Raw genomic sequence first — 21620 nt, forward strand, 5'->3', positions numbered from 1 at the left:
AGTGGTGTCGCATATACGGACTGAGAAAAACGGTGTGTAGCTTGTGAAGTCACCACGAGTTTTCCTAAGATCTGACACTGCACTACGCTGCCTGAAGGAATCACCGCTTTCCCTGCTCCTCACACGTGTGATGGAAGTGATCCCATTTCGCCGTTTTTTAATGGTTTTATATAATCGATGTACACGTTTCTAAACGTAAACGCTGCCAATTTGCTTATATGTGCTCCGAGTGCTATTTTCTTTGAACAATTCTTTTCACATTTGAAATAGCAGCCAGGATCAGAAATACTGGAGGATAGAAGAAAGAAACAAAACAATACGAAACAACAGAAACTGAAAAAGAAAGAAAGAAAGAAAGAAAAAAAAAAAAAAGAAAAAAAGACGTTTCCAAAGACCTTCCTGAAGCCTTTTTAAAATCCTGAACGACAAGCGGGGTTTCGGCGCTGGCAGCCGGGCCCTCCGCGCCGCTCTCGGTGGGCCGGGCCGGGGGGAAGGCCGGCCACAGGGAGCCCCCCACGCCGCGGGACCGGGTGCCCCCGGCCAGTCCCCGCCGCCAGCCCCCGCCGGGTACCTGCTTAACGCGCTGCTTCAGCCGCAGGTCCACGAAGTGCCCCGGCCGGCTCCGCATCGCCGCCCGCCGCCCGCCCGGGCCGAGGGCCTCCCGCGGGGCCAGGGCTGCCCCAGCGCCCCGCCTGCGCGGCGCGGCCGGGCGGGAATTGCGCGCAGGCAGCGCCGGGCACCCCCGCGCAGGGCCCCGCCGAAGCGCCCGCCCAGCCGGCCCGGCGGCGGGGTGCCCCGCTGCAGGCGCGCTCCCTCCGCCCGCCTCCGCTCCCTCGGGCCGCTGCCTGAGTGTCACGGCAGCCCCCGCCCCGGTGCGGGCGGCGGGAGGCGGCCGGCCCTCACGACGAGCGGGAGGCCCCCCCGCCGCGGCCGCCCGCCTGCGGAGGACTCCGTTTCCCAGCATGCTGCGCGGCGGGGCGGCCGGGGGGCAGGGCGTACGGCGGCCGGCAGGGCGGCGGCCGCGGCGGGATGGAGTCGGTGGTCTTCATCTTCTCGCTGATCGACTGCTGCGCCCTCATCTTCCTCTCCGTCTACTTTGTATCCTTCTCCTCCGGGGCCGGGAGGCGCCCGCGGTGGGTGCGGGTGGGGCTGCGGCCGCGCCCGGCGGGACCGCGGGGGGCCGGGCCCGCTGAGGCACCGCTGAGGGCGGGCGGGTCTGCGGCCGCCGGGCTGGCGGTGGGGAGGGGGGCGGAGAGGTGTGAGGGCCTGGGCCGGGCCCGCTGGCCGGGGAAGCAGCGCCCGGGGGGGTTGGGGCGGCGGGGGAGGCAGGGCTGGGTGCGGGTGCGTTCCTCCGAGCCTCGGGGGCCGCGGGTCCGGCGGGCGGGTGCGGCCGGGGCCGCGGGTATAAGTACCGTGGCCTGGTGCTGGTGTCGGGCACGGGGTGTTGAAGCCCTCGGAAAGTGCACAGGCCTAAAAACCAAACGTCCCTGCGACAGATTTATTTGTAAGGATACCCCCTTGTAGATACGAGCTCAGCAGGGAGACTGGGAGTTCCTCGACAAACAATTTCAGATTTCTTTATTACAGGCTTGCCTGTAGTCTTTGCTGTCTGGTATTGTTAAAATGTAAAAGCACTAATTTGGCTTCCTTTTCTCTTTTATTCAGAAAAATAAGAATTGGCTCACATACTCCTTCAAATCCTGGTGCTGTTTCAGAATCTACCCGGTTCTAACATTAAAAAAACTACTGGAGCATTTGAAAGAAATTAATCCTAGAAGGACGGGTTCTTGAAAAAGTATTGAAAAAGACTACCTCTCTTTCTAAGGATAGGAAAAAAAATTGTGCTTTTACATTTTCTTAGGGAAAAGGAGCATGAACTTAGCGGTTCATAGCATGATGATGTGCACATGTGCATCCTAAGCCTTTTTTAAGAGGGCTTTTCTGTCTGAACTCTTTCAATTGCTGAAGGTTAATTTGATAGTGATGTTACCCTCTCATTTCCTAGCAAAGTATGATTTAATCCATTGTTGCTGTAAGTGTAAAAAAAGGAGATCCACTTCTTAAAACTGCACTATTTAGCTTTATTGTGAGGCAAATTGTAAAAAGGTTTCTTCCTTTTAAGTTCTGTTTTCAAGTGTTGTAGTAATTCTGATGCTAAAAATACTGAGTTTGCCTTCCTGGTCTGTTTTAAGTGTTGGACTGAACTTTAGCACTTGTGCAACATTTGCTGTTTGAAAAACATCATAAAATCACTTGGCCTGATGATAAAATGTGGCCTAACTTCCTACCTGAAGTAGGAATGAGTTGTAACAAATTGAAACGTGTCTTTGGCAGATCAGCTGTAGAACAAGACAGTCTATGCTGAGAGCAGAGTGCTGTCCCCAAGTTACTGGGTAAAAATAGATGCTTTGTATATTCTGAGTTGCCACACAATTTTTCCTTACCTTGGACTTCAGATAATTACACTATCAGATTTGGAATGTGACTACATTAATGCTAGATCATGCTGCTCAAAGCTCAATAAAGTAAATTATTCTTCTTTGCATTTAACGTGGTTTAAGAAAACAGTCCTCCATCTTAACATCACAAATAACAGGGGTGTAATGTACATCTGAAGAGCCTTGTTTGGCAATATTTTGCTTGTCTTTTTTGGATGCCCATCTTAGAGCAGATTCAGTCATGAAAAGCTGTTCTTCTGCCCCTTGGTGCTCTGAGATGGGCTGCTACTCTGAATTCCTGGGATTGATTAACTCCTCACAGAGCTTTAGAGTTCTTGTTGTTCTTGCTGTTGTTCTTGTAGGTGGGCCACACCGAGGATGTCTACTCATGACTGAACTCTTGGATCTTTATAGCAGCTTTCTCTGATGCTTCTGTTTAATCTCTAATCTCTCTCATACAGCATAGAGTTTTACTGTGATAAGGAAAAGCACCATTTTAACAAAATCTGCTTGAACCTAATTTTGTTTAATCAATGTGGCCTACCCACACGGGTGCTTAGTGTAATTTAAAGGTATTTTCTTTCTTAATGTAAGAGAGAATGCTACAGGATACTATCAAGCCAAAAATGTGTTATTGCCGGGGACTGACCTAATTTAACTATGCCAGGTTGTCATATTGATCAACTTTCTTATCTGTTCCAAGCCTGGGGGTGTTTGTGTGCCCTGTGTCTGTGCAGATTTTAATTACCTGCTTCTTGTATTCTTAAATCCACTGTTCTCTGCAGTGGTTTCAAATGAGCACTGTATATACATTCTTAACTCATTTTCTTAAGTGCTTGTGTAATATAGTTGTGTTCAAACAGCTGCTGTGCTAATCTCTAAATTTGTGTAATACTTGGATGAAGTACCTCTGTTATAATAGCTTAGGGCCTGATTTCTGGTGTACTTGCGTGGACTCTGTCTGAAGGTGTTAATTTCCCCACATTGTGATGAAATCACGTGCTTCTGCCATGAATTTTCTGTCTTGAGTTTTACCTGATTAGAATCAGATGATAACTGCATATAGATCTCTTTTTCAGCAAGAAATTTACATTTGTGCATGTAACTCTCTTCTTCCCTTTTTACAGTGGGTGGTCCCTGAGGTGATTGGCCATGCTGTCGTAACTGTATTAATGCTTATTTCATTGCACTGGTTCATCTTTCTCCTTAATTTGCCAGTAGCAACATGGAATATATATAGGTAAGTGCAAAGGGTTTTGAGTGCTTTTTTCCCCACTGTCACTAGTTTAAACGTAGTATGAAGATACGTCATAATGAGATGTTTCAGTTGTGGCCTTGAGCTGCTAACAGTCTTCATGGATCTAACATAAATTGCTCCTCTCCTTGCAATTAAAACTACAAGAAACCAAACAGTGTAAAGGATATGAAACTTCTGGCCTTTCTTTGCATTCTCTCTAGTGCCCAGGAATCTTGATCTCAGAGTGAAGCCCAAGTTCACAGGAAATAATAGCGTGTTAATTTGGATTATGAAGTGGTACTGCGAATGTAGTTGTTAATGTTTTTCATACTGTGCCTACATGCCTATAGGCTATCGGCATAAAAATAGTTGGGTCAGCATGGCTGATGGTTGTAAAACCATCGGGCTGTGGTGTTATCCTCCGCACCCTCCTCTGTTTATTGTCTTGTCTCTCCCCCCATTTTACAAATCACAAGTATTTCATGTCAACTATTTTTAATGGGACATAATTGTCTTTGTTATTAGTCACATACGCTGCGGTGCTTTTTAATGCCTCTGTTCCCTTCCTTCCCCTCCTATTAATGAACGTTGTAAGAGGTGGGGGAGTGCCTTTTGGTGTACAAGTGGTGCTATTCTTGGAGTATATAAAGAAAATCAGAAAGTGTTCTGTTGTGAGCCCTTGCTTTTGCTTCAGGTGTGAGATAAGTTAAATACTTGTGTAGAAAGAGTATTATTCCAGGAAGGTAGAGCCTGTATGACATTCAGGTGAAATAATAATACTGTTCTGGGCTGAGCTTTGCTGGAGTGAGAACTTCATGCACTTGCATTTGCTCCCTTGAGGAAAGCTTATGACAAAAGAACACACTGCCTGTTGAATTTTCACAGGGCATAAACATTTGTTTTGCTGGTTTTAGTCGTCTTTTTGCTTACATTTCTCTTTGTTTCACTGAACCTTTGTTCTTACATGGGTTTGGGTGGTAGGACTTAACTTCATCAGTTCTGCCCAATCCCTTGTCCTGTCAGCCTCAGTCTCTCTGCTGATGATAATGCAGGATGGATGTGGCAAAGATGGGAATAGTACACAGGTCTTTTGCAATGTCTTAATGTGATCTCATTTTGTCCACTGGAGTTTGTGATTATGTATGTGGTAAACAAATCACTAATTCTTAGCTAAATTAATTCCTTTCTAGTCTCTTCATCTTTTCACTGGCAGTGGTCATTTCCTTCATAATACCACATAACCCCCAACAGCAATTACAGTGAACTGGGATGGGTTATTACCTGGAAACTCTCCCATTTATGCATGGGAAGCTGGGCTGATGTTTTTAGTACCTCTTGTCATCTTAGTCTTTGTGGGTTGCAGCGGCAGAGATACATGCAAAATCCTGGAACTGAAATAGAATTAAAATTAAGAGCTCCCTTATGCTGAATTGTGAAACAGTTCTTTAGATGAAAGTCCATTCTGTGCAAGCTCTCCTCCTCCGCTTCCCTTGACACTCCCTAATGTTTTGATGACTGTGCTTCTGGTGGTTTGTTGTTTTGTTTTGGTTTTGGTTTTGTTTTTGTTTTTCTTAAACTTTCAGGTACATTATGGTTCCAAGTGGAAACATGGGGGTATTTGATCCCACAGAGATCCATAACCGAGGACAACTGAAATCACACATGAAGGAAGCCATGATTAAACTAGGCTTTCATCTGCTGTGTTTCTTCATGTACCTTTACAGGTTAGTTTCAAAAATTGCTCCCAATGAACAAAGGAATTGTCTGCCACCTAGTCTTATCTCCTGTATTCTGCTAGTGTAATTGCTGGTACCTGTGTCTTATCTTTTTGCATCCTGCTAAGCCTCAATAATACATTTTGACAGCTATCCACAGGCTCATTACGTGCCTTTATTCTTTCTGATCAGACATTGTTTGGAAACTCAGACTACTCCTTAATTTCAAAATCACAATGAGTACAACAATATAGAGAGCTGCATGATTCAGCACCTACAGTAAGTGGCTTGTTTAGAAAGGAGATAATCTTGAGGACCAAGTTTATTTCACATGTTCCATTTTAGAAAATTAAGTTGATCTGGCTAAGTTACAAACGGATGAGTTCTGTGATGGGGCCACTTCCTACCAGATGGAAGAACTACTGTTCTTCTGCAGCATTACTTCTGCAGCCCTTGTTTTATAAGCAAAGCACATAGCATAGTTGCCTTGACTTTCTATTTCATAATCAAGTGCAGTTCTCATGAAAGTGATAGTTGTTCCTACTTGCACATGCTTCAGTAATCCACTGGTGTCGTGTTTTCTGTTTTGTCACAGTATGATTCTGGCTTTGATAAATGATTGAGAAGTTGAAAAAGAGCCATTAGCTGCCAAATTGGGTCATCACTCCAGTGACTGGTTGTGGAGCCACAGACACCTTCCGAACATACCTAGATCAGTGTCGTCATGCAGTATATTTTTCCTCTTTGAACAAGAAATATTTTTCTGTATTTTTAACATAAAATATTTTCAAAAGACATTGGATTTGTGTAGCAGTTGTTTTTATTCCTTTACAACCCAAACTGCTGAAGTTGCTGCTTCTGATGATTAAACCCTTGCTTATGGAGCTGATCGTGTAGGAATTAAATGGTGAGAAGGGAAACTCATTTCAGCAGCATGGGCTGGTAGTAGTGGTATTTCCGGAACAAATTTAAGTGCAGCTGTGATGTCTGCTGCTTACTGAAAGGTGTCAGGATGGGCCTCTGGCTGTCAAGCTGTCCTATGAGAGCCTAGTTTGAAGCAGCACTTGGAACATAGATTTCGAAGCACAGCTTGTGTCTTTGTGTCAGTGTTTTTCCAGCTAAAAAGCAATGGAATAAAAGTTATGCTTTTTTCCATTGCCATGCCTTCCTCCAGCACCCTATATGAAGTCTTGTGTTTAGGTGGATTAAGGTCCCTTTGGTGAAAGTGACACTTGTGTGTTAGAGTGAAAGCCACGTAAGAAATATGATTAATACTTGCTTTCTCCCTTCAACTCCTCTTTTGTCATTGAAATATGTCATAGAGCTCCATTCAAAGTAAACATCATATTGCACTAGGGTTGGAGTTGGTCACAGAGCAGAAGACTATCTGCAGTCATGACTGTGAACCTGCGCTTTCTACATGCAATGAGATGAATCAAGAGTATGTCCGGCTTGGGGAGGCGGTCTGGTAAACCATAACCCCAGTTATCCCACCTTTGGTGTGACTCCGCTTCAAAGACAGCAGCAAACTAAGTTCTTTTTGTGCAGTTCTTGCATCAGTGAGAAGGATATAAACCTGAGTTTGTGCCCTCACCGTCCAATAACTGTCTTTAAATTTTTATGTGTGCATGGAAACAGGTTTTTTGAAACAAACACATCAAGTGAAACACTTCAAAAAGTATAGTTCTGTAAGTATTAAAATTTATAAGCTTTTCCTTCTTAAGTACTTGTTCTTTGGTGTATAGCTGCAGTAAGCAGATTGTTTTCATGGCCAGCAGTGAGAAGACAACACTGAAGCTTGATTTCTCTATATACCTCCTGTTCAGTGTTTGTTCTAGAAAGTTTGGCTTTAAATTTATGATGGATGGAGTCCAAGTTCAGCTGTTGCAAAGATAAAAAACTGCTGAAAATTACACTACTTGAAAAAATAACTAAGGAAAGAGCCACCAGGGCTGCATGCCACTGACTACTTGACACCATAAAAATCAAACTATGGAAAGTACTGCCTTATAAAGCCAAAACCCAGTCAGAATGGAGGTCTGGAGGAAAAAAAAAAGAGCAAATAAAACTTCAGAAGAGACGAAAGTCAGTAACTTTTGTAGCAACTTATACTGTAGGCAATTAATATCTTATTTGTGATAAGTGATTGTGATGTGAAAAAGACGTACTATACATATTTTGAGTGTTACTTATTGGAAGAAAGGGCAGTGTTAGTAAGCTGCTTGATTTAAGCACTTGCTGTAATGCTAACAATAAATGTCATTAATGACATTTCACACTGAGAAACATGATCATTAATCTTTAAGTCCACCACTTTAACTAGCAGCTTTATATCTTTTTCTAAAGACATCGTTTTGAGAGAAGAGCTTTATTAGTAAAGAAAATGTTTATAAGATACACTCTTCAACGATTTCTAACTACTGGCACCTCAGAATTACAGTGATGACAGTAGATAGGGTAGACCCATTCCCTGATGGAATTGGTCAAATTTATCACTCACTATAAAAATCTTCTGTTCTCCTCTGAGAATTGTTTCTTCAGGTATAAGAGCAGGACAAGGAAGAATAAAGGAAAAGAACAACATACCTGAAAAAAAAACCCCAACAGGGGTAGCATGTATCTTTATATTCATGACCTAGAGGAACGTTACTGTGGGTTCCTCTCCGCTCCCTTTCTCAAGAGTGAATTATTAATCATGACAGACCAACAAGTGGTGGTTATCAAATATTAAACAAGCTATATGAATGCAAACTTCCCACCCGTTTTTTATCCATATAAATTCTCTGTTCATTTGTATCTAACAACTTGTTGTTATAACAGTTGTAAAAAACCTCAGCACCAGGCTCTAGAGACTACAATTCTGCTGAGTAATTAAACTGGTAATTTTGAAGCCTGCTTTCCTATAGAGGGTCATTTTCTGCCTTAGAGATCTTCACAGAGCTCAGTGTCAGCAATAGGGAAAATGTATTTAATTGCTAAAAGTGTAGTTCATTAGCTGAAAATGGGGATCCTACAGTCATCTATCTCACAGGAGACCCACAGGGCACAGAAACTTCAGTAGTAAAAATCAAAACAAACTTCCTAGTTTCTGCGTCTCCATCAAGGGAGAACAGGGTTACAGTAAAATACAAGCTTACTATACAGACTTAAAGACAATTACAGACTTCATACCGGTTTTAAATAAAAAGTCAAAGAATATACTTACCACCTCATCCTAGTAAATTACTGGGGTTTTTCTAAACTAGTTCTGTATTATGGAACATAGTAAATCAGTGGGATTAACAGTATGGCCCAAAACCAGTTCTACATGCACGTTAACAATCAACCTGAAACCCTGATAACCCCATAAAAGCAAGTCTTTCTCCTTTCAGTGTTGGCATAGCTTTATTCCAATGCTTTTTCTCACAAGAAGCTCTCTGGGATTTTGTACCAGTGCTGAGAGCAGACCATTTTTGCCTCTGAGGATGTGGTAAGGATGAGATTGGAGGGAGCAATGGGAAAGTTTGGGCTATAAGGACCACCATGCAGTTATCAGCACACTGACCACCTCTTTGGCAGAAAGAGAGGCATACAAACTTCAGCAGTTCCTCTTCGGAGCATTATAGGTCTTTTGAAGCAAGGGGACAGCTGGGACTGCCGTCTCTGCGCCGAGGTGACAGCCTAAGCGTGCGCAGCATGCAGAGGGCTGCGTCAGGCAGCGCAGGCTAAGATGTGAGAGGGTGAAACAGAAACTGCCCTCTGGAGAAGGACCCTACCTCAGCAAATTATGAAATGCTCATCTACTACCAGGTTCCCTATGTATTTTTTTTTAAATAATCTGAAGGGTCTAAAAAAACCAGAAATAATTTTGAGTCTCATATATGCTGAAATTTCACAGTTGATAGAAACGATACACCTATTTCTCTCGCATTCTTGCCACCGGCTGAAGGCAGACATAGGACAGCAGATGAAGCACAGTAACAAACCCAGCCAAAAAACCTAAGCCTTCGTCACCGGGTGGACCCGCACATCCCACCTGCAGGGGGGCTGCAGCCCAACAGCCCTCCAGGGCAGCGGCACGCAGCAGCAGAGGAACACGGCACGCCCCTTGTTTAGAGCTGCATTCAACCCATAATTATACACTGCTTAGACTGTAAGGGAGGGAATAAAGTAATATAAAGGTCATAACAAGGCAGTAAAGGCTTTTTCTAATCAATATAGAAGCTCAAAGAATTAAAAAATTGAATGCACCTCAGCAAAAGGTTTGAGTTAGGAAAAGACACGGGAAGGCAGGGTGAATTTAGACGCTGCTTTTGATTTAATAGAACATCAGCTAGAGCTGACTAAAAGTGCCTAAAATGCAGGACAAAGCCAAGGTGGTGTTTTAAGGCACAGGGAAGGAGGACAGGAATGCAGAGTTAGTTGGAAGGAGCAAAGGCCACCGTTGAGAAGCAGCTTCAGGAGCTCTCAGCCACAAAAGCTGCTTTGGTCGACTTCACAGAGCAGCCTGGAGGTCCCCAATCTCCAGCTTTGGAGAAGTCTAAGCGGGAGACCCAAGTACTTTGGGAGCACCTTCTTAATACGAAGTATCAAAAACCCCCAGAAACCCCACCAATAACCCAAAGCAATACCTGTACCTGGTATTTAAGCAAGCTCCAGCATTAAGGAATCAAGGCTTTCGTGGAGCCTCAAGGGAGCCGACGTTCAACAAGGCAGGTTACACACCACAGTGGGACACAGGCAAGTTGCCTGCTAAGCATCCAGTGACAAAAGCGTGAGGTCAATTAGAGCCCAACGTCAAAACCTGGAAAGCCTGCACACAACACGGAGCGAATTCATCTTCGGCTAAACTGCCACAGATTAATTCTCCTAGCGAGGAAGTGAAATTCTACAAATACAGAAGAGATCTATCATTAACGATCGAGACATTAACATCTGAGGCAGTCATATCAGTGAAGGTAGGGAAACTAAGAACTATTCATTCCAGTTATTTATTCTGTTTATTGAATCGAAAGAAAGGGAATACAAACATTTCTGTTAAGTGCTGTGCACCAACATGGAAAAAGTGTATTTTTTTTTTAAAAATCCTAATAAAAACAAATCAGAAGTTAATGTAGTTCCAATTGAACAATTTTTAAAGATATGTTTAAAATACTACACATTTATAAAATAAAAAAGTTAAAACGGTGTTCTGTAAATAATTAGTAAAACAAGTGAAAATAAATACCGAGACCCAAAGTTCTTATGTTTTTAATGTAATATAGCAAAGAAATTTTTAACTACTTAATATAATCCGAGGAGAGTAACAAAAATCCAGAAAGTTTAAGAACGCAATCCTTTGAAACATTTAATATCAGTCCATAGCAAATAGTCATTACATACCAAAAGCTCTAAGTGTTAACTAGTTCCACCACAACTCCATATAAATCTTGACAATTTAGAAATCTTGAGATCAACAATAAAGTTCTTTTCTTGATCTCTACAGCTTGGTTTGTAAGTACATACATGCTTTGAGGATCCATTTTGTCCCATATGTTTTCAAGGAGCCAATAACTTTTTCCATCTGTGCCTAAAAATGTTAAGATTCAAATCTAGCACATATACCCTAACAATGAAAAATGTTTTAAGAAAGAAGATGGGGCACAATGAATTTCAAATTTATAAAAATATACTGATATTAACCAAAACCTTCTGGTCAAAGGACACTTCACATACACACGACTTAAAAGTATGCAATAAAACATGACAAGTACCTAGAACATTTGGTTCTCTGTCTGTTCATGGAACACACGCACACGCACATTCATACCAGATGGGAGGAACACTCTCACAGATGTTTTCTTGAATCCAGATTATCTGGATTAATAGACAGAAAACTTGTCTACAGTTTATTTCAACAACTAGAGGCAGCTACTGCAGCAGTAGTTCAACACTGCACACTTCAATTAAGTCCACCCTGTTTAAAAAAGTGTCAGTTAACGATTTATTTTTTTTCTCTTTTCTTTCTAAACATCATTAGAAGTAGCAGTTTTCAAAATTAAGTATGGCAGCTGAAAATGGACTCGAGCCAATGTGGAAAAGACAGGAGGAGGTCAAAAGGAGGATTAGCCATTTATGGGATGAGTGTTCCTCTTAATAGTTGTCTCAAAAAAAATTGGATACAAGTGTGTTTCGTAGCTAAAAATATGGACAAACTATTGAAAGTGCATTTATCCTCCTCCCCTTTGAGTTACAGTAGTTTGTCTGTTGGGCAGTAAATCCTGCTTTTTATATCCATTCCTCTTCCCTCCCCGTTTGGGTCTACAGCATCTCCCCTCAAACTACAGCTCCTTGTACGAGTCCTGGTTTCCCACTAGGAAGCCTCCGAAACTGTTTTCGGGTGGGAGCATCACTTCGCAGTGCAAGAGTACACAACTAGCCACGAACTCCCAACAACATTTGGAGTTTTATTAAACATTACCTGTTTGAAACCAAGTTGAGAAGTAACTGGCAAGATCTGGACAGATTTCTAGCTTGCATCTTTGCTCTCATCATAAAAAGAGGTTAACTTTAAGGTTGGAGAACTTTAGAGAAGACAGTAGGGTATTTAAAAACAAAGGTGTCGTTTCCCCCCACTACCCTCCCCTCCAAAACAAGGACAGATCTAGCATTTTTCCCTTTTGTGCTCCTTTGTGCCTTGAAAATTACTTACCTGAACAGCTAAAGAACATTCAGATAATAAAATGCTTCAGCGTGTTTTTTTTTTAAAAAAAAAAAAGCTCTGCCTTAACAATAACCTGGGGCTACTGTGAGTATTTTAAGCAGACAGTTGACCAGAGAAAGTTACAAAAGGAGTAGACGCTTACAGTATTTTCCTCTCTAAAACCACAGGTCTGTTGACTAGAAATACAGTAATTTATTGCGGGTGCGTACTTGTTCCAGCCTTAAGACTCCAGCCTACGAACATTTTTAAGCACATGGAAATCAACGTGTTGCAAATAAGCAAACTTAATTGTTTCACCACCACCACCACCACAGAGTCTCATTTTACAGTCTGTGCACAAAAAGTATTGGTACTTTTCAATTCACATAGTGTGAATAAATACGTGACGTGTTAAGAGATAGTTTAGGTTCCTCTATAACCTACAGGCTGGAATGGCAGGCGTTACCGCTAGGTCTGTAAGGTCCGTTTGCTGCGGGACCAAGTTACATGGCGAAATGAAGGTTTCTCTCACCTTGCTCTCACCTCTGCCCATCACCTGCGAGCAGCAGAGCGCTACGCAACATGCTCTCACCGAGACGCTCTGGAAACTGTGCCACCTACACAGAGCTTTCCTCTCCATGGCATCGCTGCACCACAAAACTAAAGTGGAGATAGCAGAACGCGTGCTCCTCCCTAACTCCGCTTCTAAATACCTGAAATATATTTTAGAGGTACAGCCCAAGCCCAGAAGAGAAACCCCAGAACAGAGGGGCAGTATTTTGGCAGAAATACTAGGTTTAAATTCCTAATTACCAGGAATTGCAGTGGAAAGTAGGCCTCGGCCCACACCACACGCACACCCCCCACCCCGCAGCCTGTATCAGGTAAGGAATCTCACCTTATTTACTTATGGCCACCACATTAACACCACCTGTTGAAGTGCATATGAGATTTTAAACCTAAATTTGAGATTCAAGCCAGCCTTCACCACCCGCCTAAAGTTCCTGCTTTAGTCCTGTGAGTATGAGGCAAGTAGTGCCAGACCATTGCACAAGACATTCAGACATCACAACGAGGATTATTCTCCCAACACTCCCTATATAACGTTTTGTTTGAAAAAAATCTAAGTTCCCAAGTACGACAATACTAGCGTCACTGCCACAGGTGTTCTGAACACATACAACACTGGTTTACAATTTAGGTGTTCAATTTTTATTTAAGACCCAAAGGTTTAGCTTACTCAAATTTGACCTTGGGAAGTTGTCTCCCTGCAACGCTGCCGCCGCAGGACCAAGACTGACTAATCTTACGCTGTCTGAACCGAGAAGAAACATCCAGCTTCCTCCAGAACTAGCTAATGGAAGAAGGAACTGATTTGTAGTCTTAAGTTCACACATGTATTCCTAGTAACGTGGAACAGTAACTGCTATGAAAGAAATTCACCTTCATTTTGAGGCAAATGTACTAGATTGCAGGTAAGAACGTTAAGTTCCTACTTAATTTCTGAGGTACTAAGGAAGGAGTATGTCAGATTCAGGGCTGGTCTCAACCAAAGCATCAGAACCTTCAATCATGTTTAAGTTTACACACAAGGCAAGAAAAAACCCCCACCACCTGACGGCTAGAGTCTAAAAAAACCCCCAAAACCAAACCTAACCTGCTGAGCTGCGCTTTGTTTTTCTGGGAAAGAAAAAAGGGACTGTTCCTGTTAACCGCCACGTTCCCATTCACCGAAGTGGCTACACTTCTCTTCCCAGGAACTCCGGCAAACCTTCCCCCACCCTTCTTCCACACATGACTAGCAAGGACACTAGATTATCTCATGAAGTCCACACTTTTGTTTGCATCGGTTCTTGGTGGCATGCCTTTCCCTGCTCCCTCTTTACTTCACAGTAGTACCAATGCTACCTGTCCACTGAAGGTGGTGCCATCCCATAATGAATTTGTGTGTAGTGCAGAAGCACAGCAATGCCAGGCCATCTGTTTATGTCAAAAAGAATAAATAGTTAAATTATTAACATCTTTCTCTTTTCTTAACATGGGATATTAGTGGAACTATTCCTAGATATGTCAAGATGTCCACAGCACCAGCTTGCAACAAGGTCTGGGAGAGGCATTTTAATCTGCAAACTTAGAAGTATATTCTCAAAAAAGAAAATTTATACACCTTTGCTTATCAAATAAAGGAAAAAATTCCATCATAATACAAGTATTTAATTATGACTTGATGTTAATCACTTTTACAAAATGTTGACTTTGTGAAGAAAGGACTCTTTCAACTCATTCTTCCCTTGAGGCGTAGTCTACCTTTTACACCAGCATTGTCGTGTGCATTTTTGTAATTTAAAAACCAGAAAGACCTTGTCTTGTTTAAACTCTTAGTCTGGTGGTGCACTCTGAACGCTTTTTTTCCACCCCCCCCCAAATAATACAGTTTCTGTTAAGATGGACAGTTAGTTCCTCCATCTAAAACCAAGCTTCACTGCCTACGTAAAGCTCCTTCCAGCCACTGCTTTTGATTGGGTCTCAAGACACTCCAGAAAAGCATCAGTGATACCTGTTTCATGACATTTCTTGCATCGTTTTAATTCCAAATGTATACAAATGAAGTCATTTTAATCCTATAAATAATTTATTTTTAAAAAATTGTGCTGTTAACCCCTTTGCAGGGCAACGAGCTATGTGAAAAGTACAAAACTTTTTGTCAAATGTGATACTGAGAGTGCTTTTGACATAGTTCATTGGTTTATCATCTCAATTTATATATACTGCGCAACGGGCAAGGCTAGAATCCATGAACCAAGCTGCAAAGATCTCAAGCTAAGTAAGGCGGAGAGAGACTTGAGAAACAAGAGAAGGAAATACTTTCCTATCCAATGTATACTCTTCAGACTAAAGCACTCTTTCTATCAAGCCTTCTAAACTGTTAAATAAAGTGTTCCAAACAAGCATTTAAACTTCATTACACAGAAGAGCAACAAGAACAGTAGCCTGCCAGACAAAAAGGCAGGAGGGAAAAATATATATACTGAGTTCAATGGTTAGCCTGAATGTAGCACAGTTCTTCACAACCGATGGGGGGGTAATTTCAACACGGTGTCCAACAACGTTCTAACGACGTGCTTCATCTCGACTGGTTACTATGAAGCAAGGTGGTAAATGTTTGGCCCCAACCGGGCTTCAGAAATGGTTCTTTTTCATGACGAGCATGTCTGTCCAGCTATCAATCATGTTTGTTTGCACCAAATCCCAAGCCATTTAAAATACGACTAATTAAGTTAAACTGAAGTCGTCTGCTCCGAATTCGCCATCAACTATCCATGCTACTGCATTCCTCTGAGCAAAAACAAAAACATAAGAGAAAGAAATCACATCTTGAAGATCTTATCCATAGTTCATATTTCTATTAGAGGGTTATTAATACAATGTATTTACTTAAGTTTTACTGAACATGCATTAGTTAATGGCTTTTATACTGTAGCTAAACCCCATGCTAAAAATGAATATGAATAATAAGTAGTCTAGAGATTAATTTAGCACGTTAGGTGTTGGTACACAAAAAGCATCTCTTCCAAAAAGAACTAACACATTTGCATTCACGTTCCAGGGGAGTGTGCTAATAACAAAGCTGTCTCATCCATTTCAGATTCCCAAGTTGCCAGGTGTTATTCCGTGCACCTGCACCTCTTGTGGAAGCACTGCTGCGAGAAATCCATTTTCTACTGTTTTGACTTTTATGGCGTTTACTAGCTAATTTTCTGGAGGAGCTAGGAAAGGGTGAGCAAGCAGCTAATTGGAGAACACCAAACAAAACCACAGCTAAAACCAGCTGGAGGATAGGCTCTGACTCCTTATGGAAGCATTCAAGGTGTTACAAACAGGAGACTGGCCAGGCCCACCCAGTCCAAGACCAGAAGCAGGTGCATCAGAAAGCACAGGGAGCAGCGAGAGGAGGCAATTCTTCCTCCTAACACCCTTCCAACTTCCAGCCATTTTCATCTAAGGGACATCCTGAACTAGAGGTGTTATCTGACAGGACTTAATGGATTTCTCTTCGATTACTTTGACCACGTTCCCCTTGAACTCATGCCCTCACCTAGTATCCACAAGGCCCTGTGGCAATGGAATATGATGTATTTTGTTTTAATATCTACCGTAAATTTTTACCACAAGGTTGAACATGTAATGACAGAAGTGTATCAACTGCAGAACAACACCCCACCCCCCCCCCCCCCCCACCCCCTGCAATTATCTCATTAAAACAATTCCAGCGCGAGGTAAGAAGGGCTGGGAACAAGCGTGCATTCTGGCAGCAAAAAAAGTTGCATTGTGTGTCTCCTGGACACAGATGATTGCTGATGGCTCGGAAGAATCAACTGTGCGCCGGTTTTACAGTGGGAAACTTCCTTCTCTCCAGACTTTGGAGATTCCTTTGTTAAGTATTTTAATAGCGTTATTCAATTTGCAGCATGGTCAGAATGCATTATTTAAATTTTAATAACACTGTATGTTATTAAACCTCAAGCATTGGAGGCAAGTTTTTTTAAGAAGTCTACATAACTTAGTTTAGATAATCCTGAGGTCTTGGTAACACCACAGTTTTCTACAGAGACATGCCAGAAATCTGAGTATCATTTTTGAAGTACCAACTGTTTCTTTTTTATTCCACAAGCATAAGCAACTTAGATAAAAATCAACAGCCATACATAAAAAAAATTTAAAAAAATCAGTAACTTTTTTAGTAAAACTAATGATTCTAACCCAAAAGTTAAAAGCACTTTTCTATCCTATTTATGGTAAAGAAAATCCATTGAACCAACTCGCTTTGATGTAAGCTTTTAGTGATTAGAAAACACACACATGCCGAGTTTTTTTACCTTCAATATCCTGGTTGTCTACGAAAGGCGCTGGTCCCCATATTCTAACAGTGCCATCGTCAGAGGCGCTGGCCATCATGGATGGAATCTGCGGGTTCCAGCTCACACAATTAACAGTACGTGTGTGCCCTGTCAGCTCCGCAATTGGCAGCTCACTACGCTTGTGCCAAATATATACTTTGTGATCTAAATAAAATAGGCATTTAAAAAACGACAGTGAGAAACATAGTTCCACGCAGACCAATCCGTCGTATCAAACCACTTCCACACAAGCTCTCAGCAGCTAAAAAAACCCCGTCAATGGTGTAAACCCCACGTCTGTTGAATGTGCAATAGCGCTAACAAAGTTCTTCTTCTAAATGTGACCAAAGGAATATGGGTAAAGCCCTTTCACTAAGAGGCACATTCCCTTTTAACACCTGCAAGCCTACTACGGTTAGTATTTGAAGAAAACCATTTGATAACAATGCAGATAAGGCAAGAGGTGACTAAAGAGAGAAACCACGCTACTCTTACAGGTATGGAGTTTGAATCTTATTCAAAAGGAGGTCTTGCACATTTTTTTTCCCCTCAATCTATCATATTTACAGATTAGTACATGCATTATGAAGTCATGAGTACTAAGGCAAAATATTTACAACCACCACCTGTTGATAAGTACTAGATAAGACCACAGCTCTATAGTTTATGAAATACATCTTTATACTGAAGACCTAAAACATTCCAGTGAAAGTGCAAACAGAGCAAATGAGGGCGGGCAGCAAAGACTCATGTCTCGAGACGTGAGCTATTACTGCCCTTGACAACAGTTAATTCTTGTGTGGTATTTAAAAAGGTATGAATTTGTACATATTAAAGTCGATGCAATAAACAACGCTACAGATCTTATTTTGCGATAGAAAACTTTTAATTCTAGCAACATGCTAGAAATAGAACAGGGAGCTGGTCACACACTCCACCGCAATTTTTAGAGAAGTGCTACTGCCTTATAACCAATCATATTTAGGAATAAGCAACCGGGGGTAGCTTTTCTTGGGGTTTTGCTCCCTTCCCCCCATCTCCCAACTGCAGACCAGCAGCCTTTAACAAGCCTGTGGGCTGACCTCTCTCGGAACATCTTTGGAATATTCCAGACAGAGCTATATGAACCGAACAAGTATGTATTACTAGTATTACACAAAAGCCTGGTACTTAGGTCTAGCACATCAAATGGAAGTATTTTAATCTATTTGAAAGGTTTTAATGTAGATGTCATTCTGAAGGCTTAACAAGCAAACCGATCTTCCTCCATTCCTCCTCCCAACCCCTTACAAAATAAACTTGCTCTCTGACCTACCTGCTAGAATAGCATCATGGAACCATGTGATATCTCAATTATCTTCTGCTGATTCAGCTCATTTGAGCGTAACACCTTTATATATACTTGTATTGATGCAAATGTTCTGGTTGTGTTTACTTTCCACTTAAGAGTTTCAAGAGACTACATATCCATGCTATTCAAACAATTATCAATTGTTTGAACATTATCAATTACTCTTTGCTTAAACACTGGCCACACAAGCCTCTGCTGTCTGGGAGAATCAAAGCCTAAGCACAAACCAGTATTTCGGTGCTCGTCAGAATGCCTGTATTTTGTTTTGGAAAATACAAGTTAGCTAGATTAAGGCAGCAGTCAATCTCCCTCTCAGAGACCTCATTTTTCTTCCTATTAATGCAAATGTTAGAAAAAAGCCTACCCAGCTGACAAGACATATTAAGTTTAAGAGGTTATGAAAGCGTAATCAAGCTATTCCTTTTTAAGAAGGCTATGACACTGTGATCTGTTATTTTCCTTCTGTTTGCTTGTTTTAAAAAATAAATAGACTTCCTCAGTACGCACATTTGCAACAATTCAGTGCAAAGAGGGAACAGCTTCAGACAGTCCAAATCTAAATAGTGGGCCATCAGTTTCAGCTACCGCTCAGTAGTTTTTAGGCAATGAAGATAATAAAGAAAAAAAATAAATGGAGAGGGGGAAGGACTGGTGCACTGTAGTATCTACACGTGCAGATCAGTATGGCTCGACACAATTACTGAACTTTCAGGTACTCGGGTCTCAAACCAAGAACCTTGTTCAACCACGCAGAGATGTTCGCGCTGGATTGGACTGGAGGTGCTGTCCTTCAGTCATTATATTCCGCTGGGTCTGGTCAGAGGATGAAATTTGGTTTTATTGTAGACATACTTGGTACATTACAGAAGAGGATAGTAGTAAATGTCCTGGCCAAACTTATTTCCTAACAGCTGTGAATTACTTAGTATTAACAGTGATTGCTTACATACTCCAAGTGTAATTCTTTGCCCTGCCTAGGTCTGAATCTTAAGAGACCTCCATGGGAGGTGATGGCACTACACCAGCGACAGAACCGAACCAATTCAAGATATAAACTATTAACTAATTTCTATTCTTGCCACAGACAGTTGAATAAAGACATACCACAAAGCCTTTGATCACCATGAAATCCCACCAGACTATGTCAACAACTGCTTAATTTGAGACTACTCCATTTGTAATTAAGATGAGTCTATTCAAAATAAAATAACCTCACCACACCTGTATCTTCAACAGGCAAATGAAGCTGTTACCCTCCCCAGAAGTATATTTGATTCAAATCATAAGCCAAAGTATCATACCACAAAAAGAAAAAGCCTCAAGAACACCCCACCCACTTCTAATGAAAACTGTGCAGATGCTTTTGCTTCACAGGAACAATACAAAGGAGTCATTAATACTTTCTGCTACTACCATCCTCTCAAAAGATTCTTTCTGCTAGCACGCAATTATGTCTTGAAGTATCCCACAATCTCAGAGCTCCTCAAAGCTTACTTAATGGACCAGTTTTCTTGCTTTTATAGATGACAGACCTAACAACAACATTGTAAGAGTAAGGTATAGGAAGGATACAGTGTTCCAGTTTTCTGCACAAAGGGGAATGATGTTACCTTCGCTGCCACTCGCGATGAAATCTTCATTATGACCTCCAAAACACGAGTGGATTGTGTAAAATCCTTGTGTAACACCTTGATACTTTCTCACTAAAACTCTGTCTTGTAAATCCCATAAGTGAACTCCCTGGAAATATGAAGTATAAAGAATGTTATTTTATCATTAAACATTATTCATTGCATTCTTTTGAAACACTAAAAAAAAAATTAAACATGTGAAAGTACATTACTTCAGCCAACTTTAGTACTGTTACTAGATCAAGAGTGAAAATATACTCTAGTACTGGATTAAACTTCCAGTGAGTAGTCCCCTCCATTCAGGAGGCTCCTATTTTTACCCAAGGTTCCAGAAATAGAAATAAATTAAAAAATCTCATTCTCATGCCCCCAGACACATCAACCTTGCCACAATTCTTGCTGTACCAAGCTTCTCAATGCAACAGCCAGATATTAACATTTAATAGTACATATTTCATAGTATGAAACTCTTGACTATAAGTCAAAAGAAAAAATCAGTCTCAAGAATAAGATTGCCTTCTGGTCAGAGAATACTATGCTAAATTTATTAATATTAAGGCCTTCATATTATGTGTAATACAACTGGTTAATAACAAACACTCCCAATTCACATCATAGTATTTACAAACAGGTAGTAGCTGCAAGCAGGTTTATTTGCATTTCCATTTATCATCACCAACTCACCTGAGTTGCTACATTTAACAAAGCTAAACGGCCATTTTTTGAAATAGTAAACGACATAATAGGGTGATCTTCTTGTACTCTGAAATGATAAGACACAGTAGTGTTAAGAGTACATTTAACCAAATAATGACGCAACACCAAGACAAAAGGCACATTCTGTCTTTGTAATATTATCAGGAAAAGACAATTATGAATTTTAAATTAGCTATGTCTATATGTCAGTACAAGCCAGGTCTGCAACAGTTTGCTTACACTTATGACAAATCCCAAGACCAAAAGGGACTTCAGACCTCAAATTCAACTCCTAACTTCAAGGCAGGATCTACTAAGATACACCAGTAGTTGAGAAGACAACAACTCCTGATGACAGAATTGTCAAAACATCCACCAGAAACTTACTCCAGTGCTCAGGAAGTTACTTCTAATGCTTCTTGCTGGAACTCACTAATTCTCATCCTATGTTAATTCTCCTCTTCTTTTAATACTGACAGCATTTTAATAACTTATTTCCCATCCTGCCCCACAAACCCTTCCTCAATCTTCTCCTGACAGCAAGAACTGGGAATTCAAAACCAAAGAAAGAGGTAGTTACATGTTCCTGTCTGTAAGATCCTCAAAGTTATAACCCCGAATTCGCTGGTGTGTGTCCGATGCTAGAACAGTTTTCCCATCACTCAAGCACCAAAGGCATTGTACTCTCACCCCTTCCCAGGAGTCAAGGAGATTACCATCTAAATCCTGGTCAGAAGAGAGAAAAAAAATAAAACATTGAACTGTTAAGTCTCAGATTTCTGAGGAGTTGTGACACAAGTATCTTTTTCACCTTCTGTTCAGACAAGTGCTACAGAAAACAATCCTAAACCTGTAAAAGAGAGGACTTACGAATTAGGACTTGGTTGTCTTAAGGGCTTTTGTAGCTATCTGTCCTGGAGAGCTCAGAATCCCTTTCATTTTCTCGTACGTGACACGTGCAATCCATGTAATGTCACAGAGCTCACCTCTGCA

General features: G+C 41.4%; 3 protein-coding genes across 8 annotated transcripts in view; 1 reads left to right on the forward strand and 2 right to left on the reverse strand.

Moving 5' to 3' along the window:
* NVL (nuclear VCP like) overlaps nt 1–964 on the reverse strand; it is a 43690-nt gene extending 42726 nt beyond the window's left edge. The window contains exon 1 of the mRNA XM_055816529.1: nt 572–964. Coding sequence (XP_055672504.1) covers nt 572–964 — 393 coding nt within the window. The remainder of the gene's footprint in view (nt 1–571) is intronic.
* On the forward strand, nt 964–10746 carry CNIH4 (cornichon family AMPA receptor auxiliary protein 4). Of its 4 annotated transcripts, none has more exons than XR_008749264.1 (6): nt 964–1098; nt 2457–2525; nt 3566–3678; nt 5259–5399; nt 6747–7078; nt 8762–10746. XR_008749264.1 is itself a non-coding variant. In XM_055816538.1 (6 exons), the coding sequence occupies exons 1-5, from the start codon at nt 1030–1032 to the stop codon at nt 6787–6789; spliced, it is 435 nt and encodes a 144-aa protein (XP_055672513.1). In that variant the 5' UTR covers nt 964–1029; the 3' UTR covers nt 6790–6831; nt 6939–7105. The 4 variants fall into 4 exon arrangements, 3 of the variants coding, with proteins under 3 accessions (XP_055672513.1, XP_055672512.1, XP_055672514.1); XM_055816538.1 differs by lacking the exon at nt 8762–10746 and having other exon boundaries at nt 6747–6831; nt 6939–7105; XM_055816537.1 differs by lacking the exon at nt 8762–10746 and having other exon boundaries at nt 6747–7105.
* WDR26 (WD repeat domain 26) overlaps nt 10351–21620 on the reverse strand; it is a 33121-nt gene continuing 21851 nt past the window's right edge. For 2 of the 3 annotated variants that reach the window (XM_055816534.1, XM_055816532.1), the window contains 5 exons: nt 21208–21353; nt 20616–20694; nt 19911–20040; nt 16929–17114; nt 10351–15387 (listed from right to left, as the gene is read on the reverse strand). In XM_055816534.1, coding sequence (XP_055672509.1) covers nt 15362–15387; nt 16929–17114; nt 19911–20040; nt 20616–20694; nt 21208–21353 — 567 coding nt within the window. In that variant the 3' untranslated portion in view covers nt 10351–15361. Of the gene's footprint in view, nt 15388–16928; nt 17115–18781; nt 19114–19910; nt 20041–20615; nt 20695–21207; nt 21354–21620 lie in introns of those variants that run through there. The other variant, XM_055816533.1, reaches the window with a different exon arrangement.

Source organism: Falco peregrinus, chromosome 11, assembly GCF_023634155.1.
Source record: "Falco peregrinus isolate bFalPer1 chromosome 11, bFalPer1.pri, whole genome shotgun sequence".
Classification (NCBI taxonomy): Eukaryota; Metazoa; Chordata; class Aves; order Falconiformes; family Falconidae; genus Falco; species Falco peregrinus.

Coding starts and splice junctions, on each gene's coding strand:
- CNIH4 (XM_055816537.1), top strand. CDS start 1,030: ATGGAGTCGGTGGTCTTCATCTTCTCGCTGATCGACTGCTGCGCCCTC. Junction 3,679..5,258: donor GCAACATGGAATATATATAG/GTAAGTGCAAAG, acceptor TTAAACTTTCAG/GTACATTATGGTTCCAAGTG. Junction 5,400..6,746: donor TTCTTCATGTACCTTTACAG/GTTAGTTTCAAA, acceptor ATATTGCACTAG/GGTTGGAGTTGGTCACAGAG.